The sequence below is a fragment of the Carcharodon carcharias genome, chromosome 21, assembly GCF_017639515.1.
Source record: "Carcharodon carcharias isolate sCarCar2 chromosome 21, sCarCar2.pri, whole genome shotgun sequence".
NCBI classification, from domain to species: domain Eukaryota; kingdom Metazoa; phylum Chordata; class Chondrichthyes; order Lamniformes; family Lamnidae; genus Carcharodon; species Carcharodon carcharias.
This window is the reverse complement of record NC_054487.1, coordinates 20,970,200-20,986,693: the sequence shown is the minus strand read 5'-3', so window position 1 is coordinate 20,986,693 and position 16,494 is coordinate 20,970,200. Positions and strand designations below refer to the sequence as shown.

General features: G+C 43.7%; 1 protein-coding gene across 2 annotated transcripts in view; it reads right to left on the bottom strand.

Moving 5' to 3' along the window:
• The window catches only part of LOC121293228 (differentially expressed in FDCP 6 homolog), a 164,806-nt gene that overhangs the window by 1,266 nt on the left and 147,046 nt on the right, over window positions 1–16,494 (bottom strand). For both annotated transcript variants that reach the window (XM_041216078.1, XM_041216080.1), the window contains 3 exons: window positions 13,900–14,066; window positions 12,946–13,132; window positions 1,516–1,606 (listed from right to left, as the gene is read on the bottom strand). In XM_041216078.1, the coding sequence (XP_041072012.1) occupies window positions 1,516–1,606; window positions 12,946–13,132; window positions 13,900–14,066 (445 nt within the window). The remainder of the gene's footprint in view (window positions 1–1,515; window positions 1,607–12,945; window positions 13,133–13,899; window positions 14,067–16,494) is intronic.

Sequence of the window (16,494 nt, the reverse complement as noted above, 5' to 3'; positions counted from 1 at the left end):
GATTTCCAGCATCCGCAGTTTTTTGTTTTTTAACCTTTTCCATTATCACAATGGGTCAAAGGTCATTCCTATGGATATTAGGACGGCTCGTCTCCATAGATTCCACTCCCTATCCAGCCAGAAAAAACTGCTCCATCTCACTATCAAAGCAAAATGTTTGGGAGGGGAAGCGAAGGAAAGGAAAAAGTAAGATAAAAATGTGAAGCGTGAGGGAACAAAGGAAAGTGAGAAAAGGAAGCGAATCTTCAGTGGTTTGAAGGGAAAGTAACGAAGAACTGCCCAACGGATGTATCCCACCACACTTAACCACGTTTGTACCTGAAGATGCCACCCTTGGGATTAGGTCATGTCAATAAACTGTACCCGACAGCGGACACTGTGAACCCACACCTGAATCCACCCCCACCGCCAATCCCCATACTGCAGCTCCAACCCCTGAACCTCACCTCACACCCAATGATGATGACGAAGGGTTGTAAAGCCAAGTTTGAAGGTGACACTAAGAAATGGAGACTGGACGAGAGCCAGATGTTGCAAAGGCTGGGTAGGCAAAAGCTGGCAATAAGATTCAACGTGGGAAGTGTGAAGTCATCCACTTTCGTTCCAAGAATTTGATAGTTGAAAGTGAAAAATATTCAGAACTGTGGTGGAGAAAAGAGACTTGGGCCTCCGGGGGCAGAAATCACTAAAAGCTGGTAAACTGGTAACAAAAATATAGTCAGAAGTGCTAAAGGAATGTTGGCTTTTACATCAAGGAGGTTAAAATACAAAGGGGAGGAAGTTACACTTCTGTATTACAGATCTTGAATGGGGTACTATGTTCTTATCCTGAAGAAGAATATATAGGCCTTGGAGAGATTGCAGCACATCTTCATCTAAATGATATTGGGGCTTTGAGTGTTAAATTATAAGGACAGGTTTACACACATTTCCAGTATAGCAGGTTGAGGGGTGATCTAACGAAAGGTTTTAAAATAATAAAGGAATTTGTTAGGAGGAATCAGGGAAACTCTTTTCTCTGGTAGGGAAATTATGAGGGAGGGGTCACAATGTTAACATTAAAGCGATGCCTCTCGGGGGTGAAATCTGGAATTTTCACTCTGAGGGTTTTGGAAATCGGTCACCCTCTCCTCCTGAAAGGCTGTGGATCTTGCCCATCAATTGGAGAGCTCAACACTGGAGAGCTCAGATTTTTGTTCAGCAAACATATCAATGGAAATAGATCAAGTGGAACCCAGGCGCAGATCAGCCATAACCTGATTGAATGTCGGAACAGATGTGAAGAGATGGTCAGCCTACACTTCCTCCTATAAGCTCCATGGCAACCCTCGGGAAACCTCAGAACCACTGCCAATCCTCCTACTCCATAGCATCCCCTTCCACCAAGCCCTTACTCAGTGCCACTCCCAGTAACTAGCCTATTCCGTACCATCTGCCCCCAGGGAACATCACAAGTCATTCTGGACCAGTGTGGCTGGCCAATAGCCTCAGTAGATGCTCTCAATTTTACCTTACCCCCAGGCATGACTGGCGTCATCAATCGGTTCAGTTGCACATTCCAGTGTTTAACATATTGACTTGCTCGCTTCCGCCTCCTCTCTGCCACCTGAGGAGAAGAGAACAGGTCAAAATAGCTGCTCTCATCCATCAACACCCCCACACTCTAACAACATGGAGAAACAAAACAGCCAACAAGCTGAGCTGGAGCTGACCGCGAGTCACCAGCATCCCATCGCAGAATAGTATAGATGCTAGCAGGTTATTCCCATGGGACCATACTCCTGGTGAGAAATTACCTTTCAGGGAACACAGGTTGGAATGTCAACCTTACAGTTTTGGTGCTCGTTCTCTGACCTGTTCTCCCTTCACATGCCAACTGGGAAGGCAAAATAGTTGCATTTAACCTGAGAGTGTCCCTAGGATTCATTCTTTACTACAATCGAGGTTCAGAAATTAATAAGATCTAAATCTTGTAAAGACTCTTACCAAAACTGGAGATTGTACCTGTCCTGGGAGTGTTTGATGGGATAGTGTCAAAGCAAATTTACTCTATATCTAATCCACAATCATGCACATGCCCAAAACCCTTTCCTATCCCACCCAATCTAATCCCACTTTCCTGCTCTCTCTCTTTTTAATAGCCCACCCAATTAAGCTATGCACTTATGGCATCTGGGCATTGTTGGCAAGGCCAGCATTTATTGCCACACCCAAATAAGCCTTTGAGAAGGTAGTGGTGAACTGCCTTCTTGAACCACTACAGTCCATGTAGTGTAGGTACAACTACCGTGTGGTTAGGGAGTTCCAGGATTTTGACCTAGCGACAGTGAAGAAATGGCGATATATTTCCAAGTCAGGATGGTGAGTGACTCAGAGGGGAACTTGCAGGTGGTGGTGTTCCCATCCATCTGCTGCCCTTGTCCTCCCAGGAAGTAAAGGTCATGGGTTTGGAAGGTGCTGAAGGAGCCTCGGTGAGCTGCTGCAGTGCTTCTTATAGATGGTACACACTGCGGCTACTGTGCATCGGTGGTTTAGAGAGTGAATGTTGAAGGCAGTGGATGAGTTGATGAAGCAATGGGCTGCTTTGTCCTGGATGGTATCAAGCTTTTTGAGTGTTGTGGGAGTTGCACTCATTCTGGCAAGTGGGGAGTATTCCATCACACTCCTGACTTGTGCCTTATAGATGGTGGACAGGCTTTGAGGAGTCAAGCAATGAGTCAGTGGCCGCAGGATTCCCAGCCTCTTACCTGCTCTTGAAGCCACGGTATTTATATTGCTTGTCCAGTTCAGTTTCTGGTCAATGGTGAATGGTGACTCCTTTCTCCCCCAGTACAAGGGTGGTGGGGGATTCAGTGTTGGTAATTTTTTTAATATATTCACTTATGAGGTGAGGACATAGCTGGCAAGGCTAGCATTTGTTGAACATCCTTAATTGCCCTTGAGAAGGTGGTCAGTCACTGAATGACAACGGGAGGTGCTGAGAATCATAGAATGGTTTCCACACAGAAGGAGGCCATTCGGTTCATCATGTTTATGCTGGATTTCTGAAAGAGCAATTCACTGAGAGCCACTTGCCTGCCTTTTCCCCATAGCCCTGCTCATTTTTCCTCTTCAGATAATGATCTCTTCTGAAAGTAATGGTTGAATCTATCCTCCACCACAGTCCCAGACAGTACATTTCAGATCCTAACCATTCACCATGTAGAAAAAAAAAATCTTCATATCATTGTTGCTTCTTTTGCCAAACACCTCAAACCTGTGCCCTCTGGCTCTCAATCCTTCCAATAATGTGAACAGTTTCTCCCTGTCTACTCTGTCCAGGCCCCTCATGATTTTGAATACTTCTACTTTCAGGTGAGGAGATGGTGGTGTAGTGGTAATATCACTGGACTAATAATTCAGAGGCCCAGGCTAAAATGCTCTGGGGACACAGGTTCAAATCCCACCACAGCAGTTGGAATTTAAATTCAATTAATAAATCTGGAATATAAAGTTAGTCATCACACTATCACTGACTATTGTAAAAGCACAACTGGCTAACATAACTACCTAAAAAAATCTTCTGGCCTACTTGTGACTCCAGACCTACAGCAATATGACTCTTAACTGTGCCCTATTAATAAAGCCCAGGATTCCTGATACTATTTTTAACCACTCTCTCAACCTGTCCTGCCACCTTTGTTAGGGAGGGAAGCAGTTTAAGAAGTTCAATTGCTGCTTATTAGGTGTTTAATTTGATTGTATAAAAGGGATAACAGCTTAGCCTAGTGGGGGTTTAGTGGAGAGTTTTATGACCAACAGTAAAACTCTGTCTTGGTTTTGGTCTTCATTTCTAAACAACTATTGGAGCTTAACAGTGGTTGCAGGGGATGGTTGCTGTTTGTAAGTAAAAGATTGGAACTTAGCTTTTTTGGGCAAAAGTCTATTCGGAGTTAACTGGAGCAGAGTGGTTTGGAGTTACTCAAAAAAAAAGAAAATGGCTGAAACAAAATGTAAAGTTTTGGGGTGTGATTACCCACCGATGTTTTCTGAGGGTGAACCCTCTGGGCAATGAAAGAACAAAGTAACTATGTGGACATGGGTTATGTCCTTGCCAATGAGGAACAGGGAATGGCCTTGGTAATTTTGGTACCATACAAAAGCAAAATAAGATGCAAAGTACTTTCAGAGTTGGAGCCTGAGTATTTGGACATGGATGAAGGTTTGGAAACTTTATTAGATTTCACAGATAAGATCTTTCAAAAATATGATTTATAAAGCATGGTCCAATTTTGACAAATTTAGAAAGTTGGAGGACAGTTCCATAGAAGGTTACATAATGGGATTCAGTAGACTATATGAAGATTGCATAAGTTCCGTCTAGAAATTCCCCAATCGGTGCTAGTGTTCCCATTTCTAGACTGTGCCAGAGTGTGGAATATGGACAGACTCAGAATTCTAACGGGGGTTAAGTCTGCAGAAAGACACACGCTGCTAGAACAGATGTCAGAAGCTGGAAAAAAAATTCCTGGGGAAACATTCCTTTCTGGCAGCATTCATGGTACAAATGAGCCATTGGGTGCTCAGACAGAAAATGGAGGATACAATGTTAACAGGATGGTGAGATCATTTTGAAACAGGATGCGGGCATCAGTATGAAAGGATATTTGTAACTAGAAACAATGGGGACAGAAACACCTTTGACAATTATGGCAGGAGTAAAGAATTAGGGATTTACGACAAGAATGAACCCCAGAAATGCCCAGGGTGTGGTCAGTGTCTCAGATGTGATTCAAAATACCATTATGCAATGAACTGTCCTAAATTAGATAATAAGGTGTTCGAAATTAAACACGAGACAGAAGACTCAGAAGATGGAGATGTTAACCAAAGAGAGGCCATTGTATTAGTTACAAGAAGTTTCAGCCCAGTGATGAAAGTCCTTCAAATGTACGGTGCTAGGTAGTGGAAGCACATCTAGTCTGTGGAATGGACTGGTTAAAATGCTACCTGGATTCCTTAAATGATGGGGGTTGAATAAAGTTAAAGAATTTGAGAGTCCAACCAGTTCTAAATTTGGAGATGATAATACCCTAAAATCTTTACAAAGGTTAGTGATTCGCTGTAAGATAGCTGGAGTCAATCATTTCATCAGCACTGATGTAGTGTCTAGTGAAATACCGTTACTGTTGATCAGACCATCAATGAAGAAAGTGCAGATGAAGCTGGACATGGAAAATAACAAGGCCATTGTATTTGGGGAAACCTGTGGATTTACAATTAATGCAATCTGGACACTATTGTATTCCTTTAATGAAACCTAACTTTTCCACTAAGGAGATTAAAGAAGTGTTATTAGCATTAAGGGACAGGAATTTAGAAGACAAAAAGCAAATTGTGTTAAAATTGCATCGGCAGTTTGCCCATCCTTCTTCGTGAAGATTAAAACTTTTGCTAAGCGATGGAGAGTATGCCAAACTTGTGGAGGAGATAAGCAACAGATGTCATATATGTAATAAATACAGAAGGACACCATCACACCAATAGTGAGTCTACCTTTAGCGAGGGATTTGAATGAAGTTGTGACGATGGATTTAAAGGTTTGGGCTAAAGAGAAGAACATTTTTATTTTACATTTTGTAGATTTGGCAACAAGATTTAGCCAGTCGACAATTATATACAGCGAAGAAAATAATTGTGGATTAGATAATAGAGAAGTGGATAGGGACCAGATTGGGACCACCAGTGAATTAACGACAAGTTTTGGGATATGTGCGAAAACATTAATATAATAGTTATGAATACCGCAGCTGAAAGCCCCTTTAGCAACGGAGCATGTGAAGGGAATTTCACGGTTATAAATGAGATGCTTTGTAAAATATTGACCATAAGACGTAGGAGCAGAAGTAGGCCATTTGGCCCATCGAGCCTGCTCTGCCATTCAATGAGATCATGGCTGATCTGATAATCCTCAACTCCACTTGGCAGATAGACCAAGCTGTAAATTAACATCAGCTCTAGCATGGGCTGTCCATGCCAAGAATTGACTGCAGATGGTCGGGGGCTATGGTCCATATCAGTTGGTTTTTGGTAGAAACCCAACAATTCCTTCAGTCCTGAGTGATCATCCCCCAGCCTGGGAGGGAACTACGATTAGCTCCACCTTTTTCTGAGCATTTAAATGTACGACACATGGGTAGAAGAATGTTCCTTAAAGCCGAAATTTCACAGAATTCAGTGAGCTCTAAGACACACTGTATGACCATCGGAAACTATTTTCAATCAGGAAAACATGATATACTATGAAAGAGAAGGATTTAATGAGTGGAAAGGCCTGGGAAAGATTATAGATAAAGATGGTAAAACAGTCATTTTACAACATGGGAAGCAGACTATTCAGGTACACTCATCGAGGTTAGTTGGTGCGTATCACAAATTTGCAGGTTCGGAAAGTGTAGGAAGGGATGAGGAATCATGTACTTCTCATACCCATATGTTGCATGATTGTGAGGACCAGGTAGTTGAAATTGATGGGGTATCTGAAGATGGAGACAGTAATTTGGACAAAGAAGATGAAGCAATTTGTCTCAGAAAGCTGGCACTAAAGTTACATAAATGCTTGGGGCCAGTCAATGGAGGGGTGTGACGATTGTAGGTCAAGCAGGGAAGGCCACTGGAAAGTATAAAAACCGGTAAATGTATGAGATAAAGGACAAGAGGTTAGGCCAATGGATTGGGAACATGAAGTACAAAAATGGAAGGAATGGAAACACTATCAGTTCAAACAGTGGGTCTGGGAGTGAGCATGCCTCTAGAAAGAGATCGCAAACTGTTGACAGAACATCTATAAATGGGAGAGGGAGATCAAACAGTAACAATCTGCAGCGTGATAGAAGGCAGGATAGAGGACGTAGTTTAACAAGGTCAAGGAATATGGCACAGACTGGTACTACTACAAGAAGAAGCACATGTGATCGAGAAGTCTTAGTAGCTTCAAACAAATTAGATGGTAAATTAATAAAGGATACCAAACAGCAAGAACTACATAGTTGGAAAGAATTTGGGGTGTACACAGAGGTGCCAGGTGGGGACAACCAGCTCGGTCTCATAGATGGATATGAACGGAGAAGATGTTTCCTGATGGGACTTATAAAGCTAAAGCCAGGCATGTAGCACAAGGGTTTGAAGAAATATTGGGTGACCAGGATACAAGAGTAGATTCACCTACAGCAGGGAAAGTTATGTTGAAGATCTTTTTGGCTCTATTAGCTACTAATGCTTGGGAATGTAAGTCCATTAATATTAAAGCTGCTTTTTTGCAGGGACATCAACTTCAAAGGGAAATTTTTCTTCTGTCCGCCAAAAGAGGTGCTAAATACAGAAGGGACACTCTGGAACCTAAATAAATGCAAATACGGCTTAAATGATGCCTCCAGAGTTTTGTATTTCTCAGTGAGGTCAGTTTTATTAAAGTTGGAAGACCAGGCAATGTTTTACTAGCACCACAAAGGGAAACTTGCAGGCATCTTTATGATGCATGTAGATGTTTTTTTGTGGGGTGGTAGTAATGAATTTGAAACAGTTGTCATTAATGGACTCAGAATGGAGTTTAAAATTGGAAGTCAAGCATCTGGTGTGTTTAAATACATTGGATTGGAAATCAGGCAGAGCGGATCACATCCTTTTACATCAGTAATCCTAATTGGAGAACGTCAATCCCATTGCAATCGGTCAAGATAGGACCTCCCAGGAAGATAGTGGCTTCAGGAACTCAGAAGTCTAATTGGGCAAATCAATTGACTAGGCAAACAAACAAGGCCAGACGTCAGTTTTGATGTTTTGGAATGGAGCACTAAAATGAACAATCCCAAGGTTGAAGAAATCATTCGGACAAACAAAACATTGACAATATTAAAAATGGAGCAGTGTGTTTTGAGATTCCCATGTTTGCGTGATCTAGAAAAATGAAACTGTGTTCAGTGATGTGTCTTATGCAAATCTGTGATAGATTTTTGAGTATGGAAGGATTTATATTTCTCATTTGGGGGAAAAGGGCAAATGCTGCCTTTGGCATGGGAATCTAAAAAGATACAAAGAGGTGTAAAAAGTGTTAGCAGCAGAGACTCTCGCCTTTGTTGAGGCGGTAGTTATGGCATTCCTTATATCAAATGTACTGGCTGAAGTTTCAAATGGGAAAGGGTATTCAGGAATGGTACCTATTGAATGTCGAATAGGTAATAAGTCACTTTGGGAAAATGTTCACTCTACAAAGTGCAATAACGAGAAGAGATTGTGAATTGACATTGCAAGCTTAAAACAGATGCTCAAGAATAAGGAGATTGCCCAGATCAAATGGACTGATAGCAGCTACGAGTTATCTGACTGCTTCACCAAAAGCTCCAAGAAGTCACTAGAGATCCTTAAAGAGGGACATCTGTTCACTTAAGAAAGAAATACTCGTTTTGTGTGGACATATCTATACATGTGTTTTTTTTTAAAGGAGGGGAATAAAGTGAATTTATTGGGAAAAATATATATTGATATTTGTTATTTCCTTTGCGATTATATAAACTTAAGTTTTACTTTCTTTTTGAGAGGGAAACAATTCATAAGAAGTTCAGTTAGGTTGTTTAATTAAGTACCCATTTGATTGTATAAGAGGGATAACAGCTGAGACTAGGGGGGCTCAGTGAAGAGTTTTATGACCAACAATAAAACTCTGTCTGAAGGAGTTTGTCTTGGATTCGGTCTTCATTTCTAAACAACTATTGGAGCTTTAACAACCTTCAATCATTTGTGCACATATACCCCCAGGGACCTCTGCTCCTTCACCCCCTTTGGAATTTTATCCTTTATTTTAATCTTGCCTCTGCACATTCTTCCTATCAAAGTGAATCATTTCACACTTCTCTGCATTAACTTCCCTTTGTCACTTGTCCTCCCACTCCACTAAACCATCTGTGTCCTCTTGAAGTTTACCACTAACCTCCTCACAGTTCACTAATTTTGAAATTGTGCTCTGTACTCCGATGTCTAGGTCATTAATATGTATCAAAAAAAAGCAGGGGTCTGAACACCAACCCTTGGGGAATCCCACTACAAACCTTCCTCCAGTCCAATAAAACAACTGTTCACCATTACACTCTTTCCTGTTACTCAGTCAATTCTGTATCAATGTTGCTAATGTCCCTTTTATTCCATGAGCTATAACTTTGCTCACAAGTCTGTCGTGGACCACTCGATCAAATGCCTTTTGGAAATCCATGTACACCACATCAACTGCATTACCCTCATCTACCCTGTTATGTTTTTTTGGTCACTGCCTGGCACTTGTGTAGCATGAATGTTGCTTGCTGTTTGTCAGCCTAATCCTGAATATTTCCATGTCTTGCACATTTGGACATGGACTGTTTCAGTACCTGAGGAGTCACATATGCTGATGAACATTGTTCAATCATCAGTGAACATCCCCACTTCTGACCTTCTGATGGAAGGAAGGTCATTGGTGAAGCAGCTGAAGATGGTTGGGCTGAAAACACTACCCTGAGGAACAAAGAAAAGTACAGCAGAGGAACAGGCCCTTCGGCCCTCCAAGCCTGCGCCGATCATATTGCCCGTCAACTAAAATATTTTGCACTTCCGGGGTCCGTATCCCTCTATTCCCATCCTATTCATGTATTTGTCAAGCTGCCTCTTAAACACCACTATCGTACCTGCTTCCACCACCTCCTCTGGCAGCGAATTCCAGACACTCACTACCCTCTGCGTAAAAAACTTGCCCCGCACATCTCCTCTATAGTTTTCTCCTCTCACCTTAAATCTATGTCCCCTAGTAATTGACTCTTCCACCCTGGGAAAAAGTTTCTGACTATCTACTCTGTCCATGCCACTCATAATTTTGTAAACTTCTATCAAGTCACCCCTCAATCTCCGTCGCTCTAGTGAAAACAATCCGAATTTCTCCAACCTCTTCTCATAGCTAATAACCTCCAGACCAGGCTGCAGCCTGGTAAACCTCCTCTGCACCCTCTCCAATGCCTCCATATCCTTCTGGTAATGTGGCAACCAGAATTGCATGCAATATTCCAAGTGTGACCTAACCAAGGTTCAATACAGCTACAGCATGACTTTCTAGCTTTTATACTCAATACCCCTGCCAATGAAGGCAAGCATGCCATATGCCTTCCTGACTACCTTATCCAGCTGCGTTGCCACTTTCAGTGACCTGTGGACCTGTACACCCAGATCCCTCTGCCCGTTGATGCACTTAAGGGTTCTGCCATTTACTGTCTAATTCCTGCTTGTATTAGACCTTCCAAAATGCATTACCTCGCATTTGTCTGGATTAAACTCCATCTGCCATTTCTCCACCCAAGTCTATATCCCATTGTATCCTTTGACGATCCTCTTCACTATCTGCAACTCCTCCAACGTTAGTGTCGTCTGCAAACTTACTAATTAGCCCAGTTACATTTTCCTTTACGTAAATAACTTGTTGGAACTGTGACTGACAAGACCTCGGGTCCTAATGGACATTTACGTATACTACAAACAGCAAAGGTCCCACCACTGATCCCTGTGGAACACCACTAGTCACAGCTCTCCATTCAGAAAAGCACCCTTCCACTGCTACCCTCTGTCTTCTATGACCGAGCTAATTCTGTATCTATCTTGCCAGCTCACCTCTGATCCCGTGCCACTTTACCTTCAATAGGACACCCAGATCCCTCTGCACCTCAGAGCTCTACAATATCTCACTATTTAGATAACATGCTTCTTTTTTATTCTTCCAGCCAAAATGGACAATTTCACATTTTCCCACATTATACTCCATTTGCCAGATCTTTTCCCACTTACTTAACCTATCTATATCCTTTTGTAGCCTCCTTATGTCCTCTTCACAACTTACTTTCCTCCCTATCTTTGTGTCATCTGCAAATTTGGCAACCATCCCATCCATCCCTTCATCGAAGTCATTTATATAGTTTGTAAACAGTTGAGGTCCCAGCTCTGATCCCCATGGCACACCACTCATTACATCTTGCCAACCTGAAAAAGACTCATTTATGGCTACTCTCTGCTTCCTGTTAGCCAGCCAATCTTCTATCCATGCTAATATGTTACTCCCTGCACCATGAGCTTTTATTTTCCCAATAGCCTTAGATGTGGCACTTTATCAAATGCTTTCTGGAAATCCACCAGTTCCTCTTTACCCACAGCACATGTTACAATATGAACTCCAATAGCTGGTTAAACATGATTTCCCTTCCACAAAACCATGTTGACTCTGCCTGATTGCTTTGAATTTTTTCTAAGTGCCCTGCTACAACATCTTTAATAATATCTAACATTTTCCTAATGACAGATGTTAAGCTAACTGGCCTGTAGTTTCCCACTTTCTGTCTCCCTCCCTTTTTGAATAATGGAGTTACATTTGCTATCTTTCAATCTAATAGGACCTTCCCCAAATCTAGGGAGCTTCAGAATACTAAAACCAACATCTCACTAGCCACTTCTTTTAAGATTCTCAGATGAAGTCCATTAGGACCCGAGGTCTTGTCAGTCACAGTTCCAACAAGTTATTCAGTACCACTGCCCTGGTGATTGCAATTTTCCAGAGTTCCTCCATTTCCTGATTTATATCTGCTTCTGGGATGTTACTTGTATCCTGTATAGTGAAGACTGATGTGAAATACCTGTTCAATTCATCTGCCATTTCTTTGTTTTCCATTATCATTTCTTCAGACTCACTTACTTTCTATAGGTCCAACACTCACTTTGTTAACTCGTTTCTTTTTTAAATACACCCCCTGACTCCCCAAAGCCTGTCCACCATCTACAAGGCACAAGTCAGGAGTGTGATGGAATACTCCCCACTTGCCTGGATGAGTGCAGCTCCCACAACACTCACAGCTTGACATCATTCAGGACAAAATAGCCTGCTTGATTGGCGCCACATCCACAAACATTCACTCCCTCCACCACCGACACACAGTGGCAGCAGTGTGTACCATTTACAAGATGCACTGCAGGAACTCAAAGGCTCCTTAGGCAGCACCTTTCAAACCCTTGACTACTACCATCTAGAAGGACAAGGGCAGCAGACACATAGGAACACCACCACCTGGAAGGTCCCCTCCAAGCCACTCACCATCCTGACTTGGAAATATATCACCATTCCTTCACTGTCGCTGAGTCAAAATCCTGGAACTCGCTTCCTAATACAGTGTGTGTGTGTACCTACACCACGTGGATTGCTGCGGTTCAAGAAGGCAGCTCACCACCACCTTCTCAGGGTAATTAGGGATGGGCAAGAAATGCTGGCCCAGCCAGTGACGCCCACATCCCATAAAATAATTAAAAAAAACATTTCTACCTCCCTTTCAGTTCTGAAGAAGAATCATATTGAACTCAAAAAGTTAATTCTGTTTCTTTCTCACAGATGCTGCCAGACCTGCTGAGTATTTCCAGCAATTTCTGTTTTTATTTCAGATGCCCAGCATCCACAGTATTTTGCTTTTATTCTCTTTGAACAGTATTTTGGACACTGATATCCAGCAATGTCCATCAAAGATTCAACCCACCTCTTCTCTAATTCCTGTGCTTATATTAAATCTACACTCTCTGCTTCTCGTCTCACTGACATTATCTCACTGTTTCTGTTTAAGCCTGGAGGTTAAGCTCACAGAGTGGTCAGGATTTGAAACTTGCTAACACAGGCGTCATTGACAGGTGGTTAGCATTGATGCATTTATGGGGAAGCGAGATTAACATATGAGATGGAAAGGAATAGAAGGCTATGATAATAAGGTCAGATGAGGAAAGTTGGAGGAGACTCCCTTGGATCTTCAATGCCAGTGTTGGCAAGTTAGGCCGAACAGCCTGTGTGTGCTGTACGAATGGGGAGAGGTACAGGATAAAAGGCCCTGAGCACTGTTTGTGCTGCCCCTGGACTATTAGACTCACAACAAGGTTCTGCTTGTTACGATGCCTGGTCTCTCTCAGCTCCTCCATGGCCTGCTGCAGTGCTTGGGCCTTGCTGGTTATCTGTTGCTCCAGCTGCTGCTTCTGCTGTGTTCTCTGGATGAGATTCTGCAGTTCAACCTTCAGCTTCATCAACTCCTTCAGCTTCTCCTCCTCCTCCTGCAGCAACCTGCCAGAAAACACCAGCAAGAACAGCTTTACTGAGGCAATGGGTTAGACCCATCTTGACAGTGATCACTCTTACAGCAAAGGCAGAAAGAAGCAAAGAGGAACATGTATTTCTACAGCTCCCTCACATCCTCAGGGCTTCCCAAAGCACCACATAGCCAAATATGGGCTGTTGAAGTGTAGACAACGTTGTATTTGTCAGAAACTCAGCAGCCAATTGGAATGCACTCCCTCACTTCTAGACAGGAGACACCAAAATATTCGTCAGTCATCTCTTTTTCACTCACATCTCCCAACCTAATAATCTTTTAAACTGTAATGATGCCATTCTAACATTCCTACCCCCTCTGCTTCATCACCACACTCATTGTGACCTCCTCCCCTCCCTCCTCCCGTCTATACTATTCCTGAAATCTTCAGGCTTGGAGTATTGCTACTGGATAAACCCCTGGTCGCTGTGTTCTGAGCCTTTGCCCTTCTAGGCCACTCAACGGAATGACCTTTATTCCCATTGGAAGCCAGGTGCAGCCCCATAGTTGGAAGTATTCCACTGGTGAGGGGCATGGGGAAGGGGGAAAGGGCAGAGTGGAGGCTCCTGTCAGGTAAGATTAATATAACATCCCATTAGGTTCCCACTGGACCTCGTTCACTGCCCGGACCAGCGGTTACAATGGGACTGGAAATGGAGTCACCTCCAGTGATCAGGGAGCGTTACAAACGTGTCCCCCCCACCCCCACCAAATCCCACTCTAGTTTTCTTCACTGTACCTTGCCTGTGCCGATCGCACGGTCTGCTCATCAGTGTGGGCCTGGATCTCGGCCTTCAAGGCCTGCTCTAAGCCTCGCTGCATCGTCTCCAGTTCCTGAATCCGAAGGCGTTGAGCTCCAGCTTCCAGCTCCTTCTGCTCCATGACTAACTGCATCTGGCGTTTGTCCTTTGAAGAGGCGAGGCAGAGAGAGACAGACAGGAAGAATAACACATCAAAAGAACTGCAACAAACACCCTTACCCGTTGAAGATCACTGGCAACAAACAATGGTTCTTCCAGTCGCAGTGTCCTCTCCCGCCAGGACCTGATGTGTCAGGTTCAGCTCCATGGGCTCCGGCTCCCATCTTGCCCATGTGACCATTTGTGAGCTATGGGGGTGCAGGACATCACCTATACTTGGGAGGTGTCAGGAGTGGGATCCTAGCTGATTTCCTCATTCCTAGAACAGAGATGAGTAGCCAAGGGTAGCACCCAAACTGCGGACCCCAAATACAGCAGAGCCTGGGGACGGAAACTGGGTTCCTCCATGACTCAGTGATAGTGTGATATGATAACATGCACCTTTAAGGGGGCATATCTTAACTCCTTGTCAATCAGCACCACCTTCACAAGGTATGATGTAGCAGCCCCATGACTTGTGGTCAGTATGCAGGCAGCAGTGGTAGAGATTAGATGTACGATCAATAGTCTCCCCCGTCTCATTCCTACGCAGATCTTCCACAGCTGCCAAAGTTCTTGGTGGGCAGTGGATACATTTCCAAAATCCTGCTCAAATTTCCTTCCCAGTTTCCTCTGGACTAAGGATTCTGCCCAGAGTTGGAAACCCAACAGTTTCATCACATGTCCCCTGGCCTCATCCAGCCAAACCGCCATTGTTTCACCCTCCCCCCACCCCCACCACCACCCAACCATCTCCAAGATTTTTACAATAAATAGAAATGAGACAAAGGCCACATTGTTTTTTTTTAAATGCCCCTCTCTCAGTTGCTCCCACATTTCTGGGCTGCCCTTGTATGTCCATTGAAAGAGAGGAAGAGATTATAGGGAGTGTTGCCCTGAGGCCCTCACCATTCTCAGCAAGGAGCAGGTCATTCAGCCCATCTTATCTCTGCCAGCTCTCTCTCTCTCTCTCTCTCTCTCTCTGATTCAGAGCCACTGAGAAGGAAGCTTTCCAAGTTTGTGAATTGGCCCATACATTTCTTCCTTCCAGATGGTAGCTTTTCCTGTTCTGAAATATACCATTCCTCTCAAGTCTGGAATACACCGTTCCTCTCAGTTCTGAAATATACCATTCCTCTCAAGTCTGGAATATGCCATGCCTCTCAGTTCTGGAATATACCATTCCTCTCAAGTCTGGAATATACCATTCCTCTCAAGTCTGGAATATACCATGCCTCTCAGTTCTGGAATATACCATTCCTCTCAAGTCTGGAATATGCCATGCCTCTCAGTTCTGGAATATACCATTCCTCTCAAGTCTGGAATATACCATGCCTCTCAGTTCTGGAATATACCATTCCTCTCAAGTCTGGAATATACCGTTCCTCTCAGTTCTCACATATACCATTCCTCTCAAGTCTGGAATATACCGTTCCTCTCAGTTCTGGAATATACCATTCCTCTCAAGTCTGGAATATACCATTCCTCTCAGTTCTGGAATATACCATTCCTCTCAAGTCTGGAATATACCATGCCTCTCAGTTCTGGAATATACCATTCCTCTCAAGTCTGGAATATACCATTCCTCTCAGTTCTGGAATATACCATTCCTCTCAGTTCTGGAATATACCATTCCTCTCAGTTCTGGAATATACCATTCCTCTCAGTTTTCTGGTCCAACATCAGTAAAGACATCAGCCTCATAACCTCCAAAGGTAACAGCAGCTATCCTTAATGAGATGAGCGATGTCATTGCAGAGACACCTGCACATTATCAAACACTCCCAGGACAGATACAGCACGGGGTTAGATACAGAGTAAAGCTCCCTCTACGCTGCCCCATCAAACACCTCCGGGGCAGATACAGCACGGGGTTAGATACAGAGTAAAGCTCCCTCTACACTGCCCCATCAAACACCTCCGGGGCAGATACAGCACGGGGTTAGATACAGAGTAAAGCTCCCTCGACACTGTCCCCATCAAACACTCCCAGGACAGGTACAGCACGGGGTTAGATACAGAGTAAAGCTCCCTCTACACTGTCCCCATCAAACACTCCCAGGACAGGTACAGCACGGGGTTAGATACAGAGTAAAGCTCCCTCTACACCGTCCCCATCAAACATTCCCAGGACAGGTACAGCACGGGGTTAGATACAGAGTAAAGCTCCCTCGACACTGTCCCCATCAAACACTCCCAGGACAGGTACAGCACGGGGTTAGATACAGAGTAAAGCTCCCTCTACACTGTCCCCATCAAACACTCCCAGGACAGGTACAGCACGGGGTTAGATACAGAGTAAAGCTCCCTCTACACTGTCCCCATCAAACACTCCCAGGACAGGTACAGCATGGGGTTAGATACAGAGTAAAGCTCCCTCTACATTGTCCCCATCAAACACTCCCAGGACAGGTACAGCACGGGGTTAGGTTCCG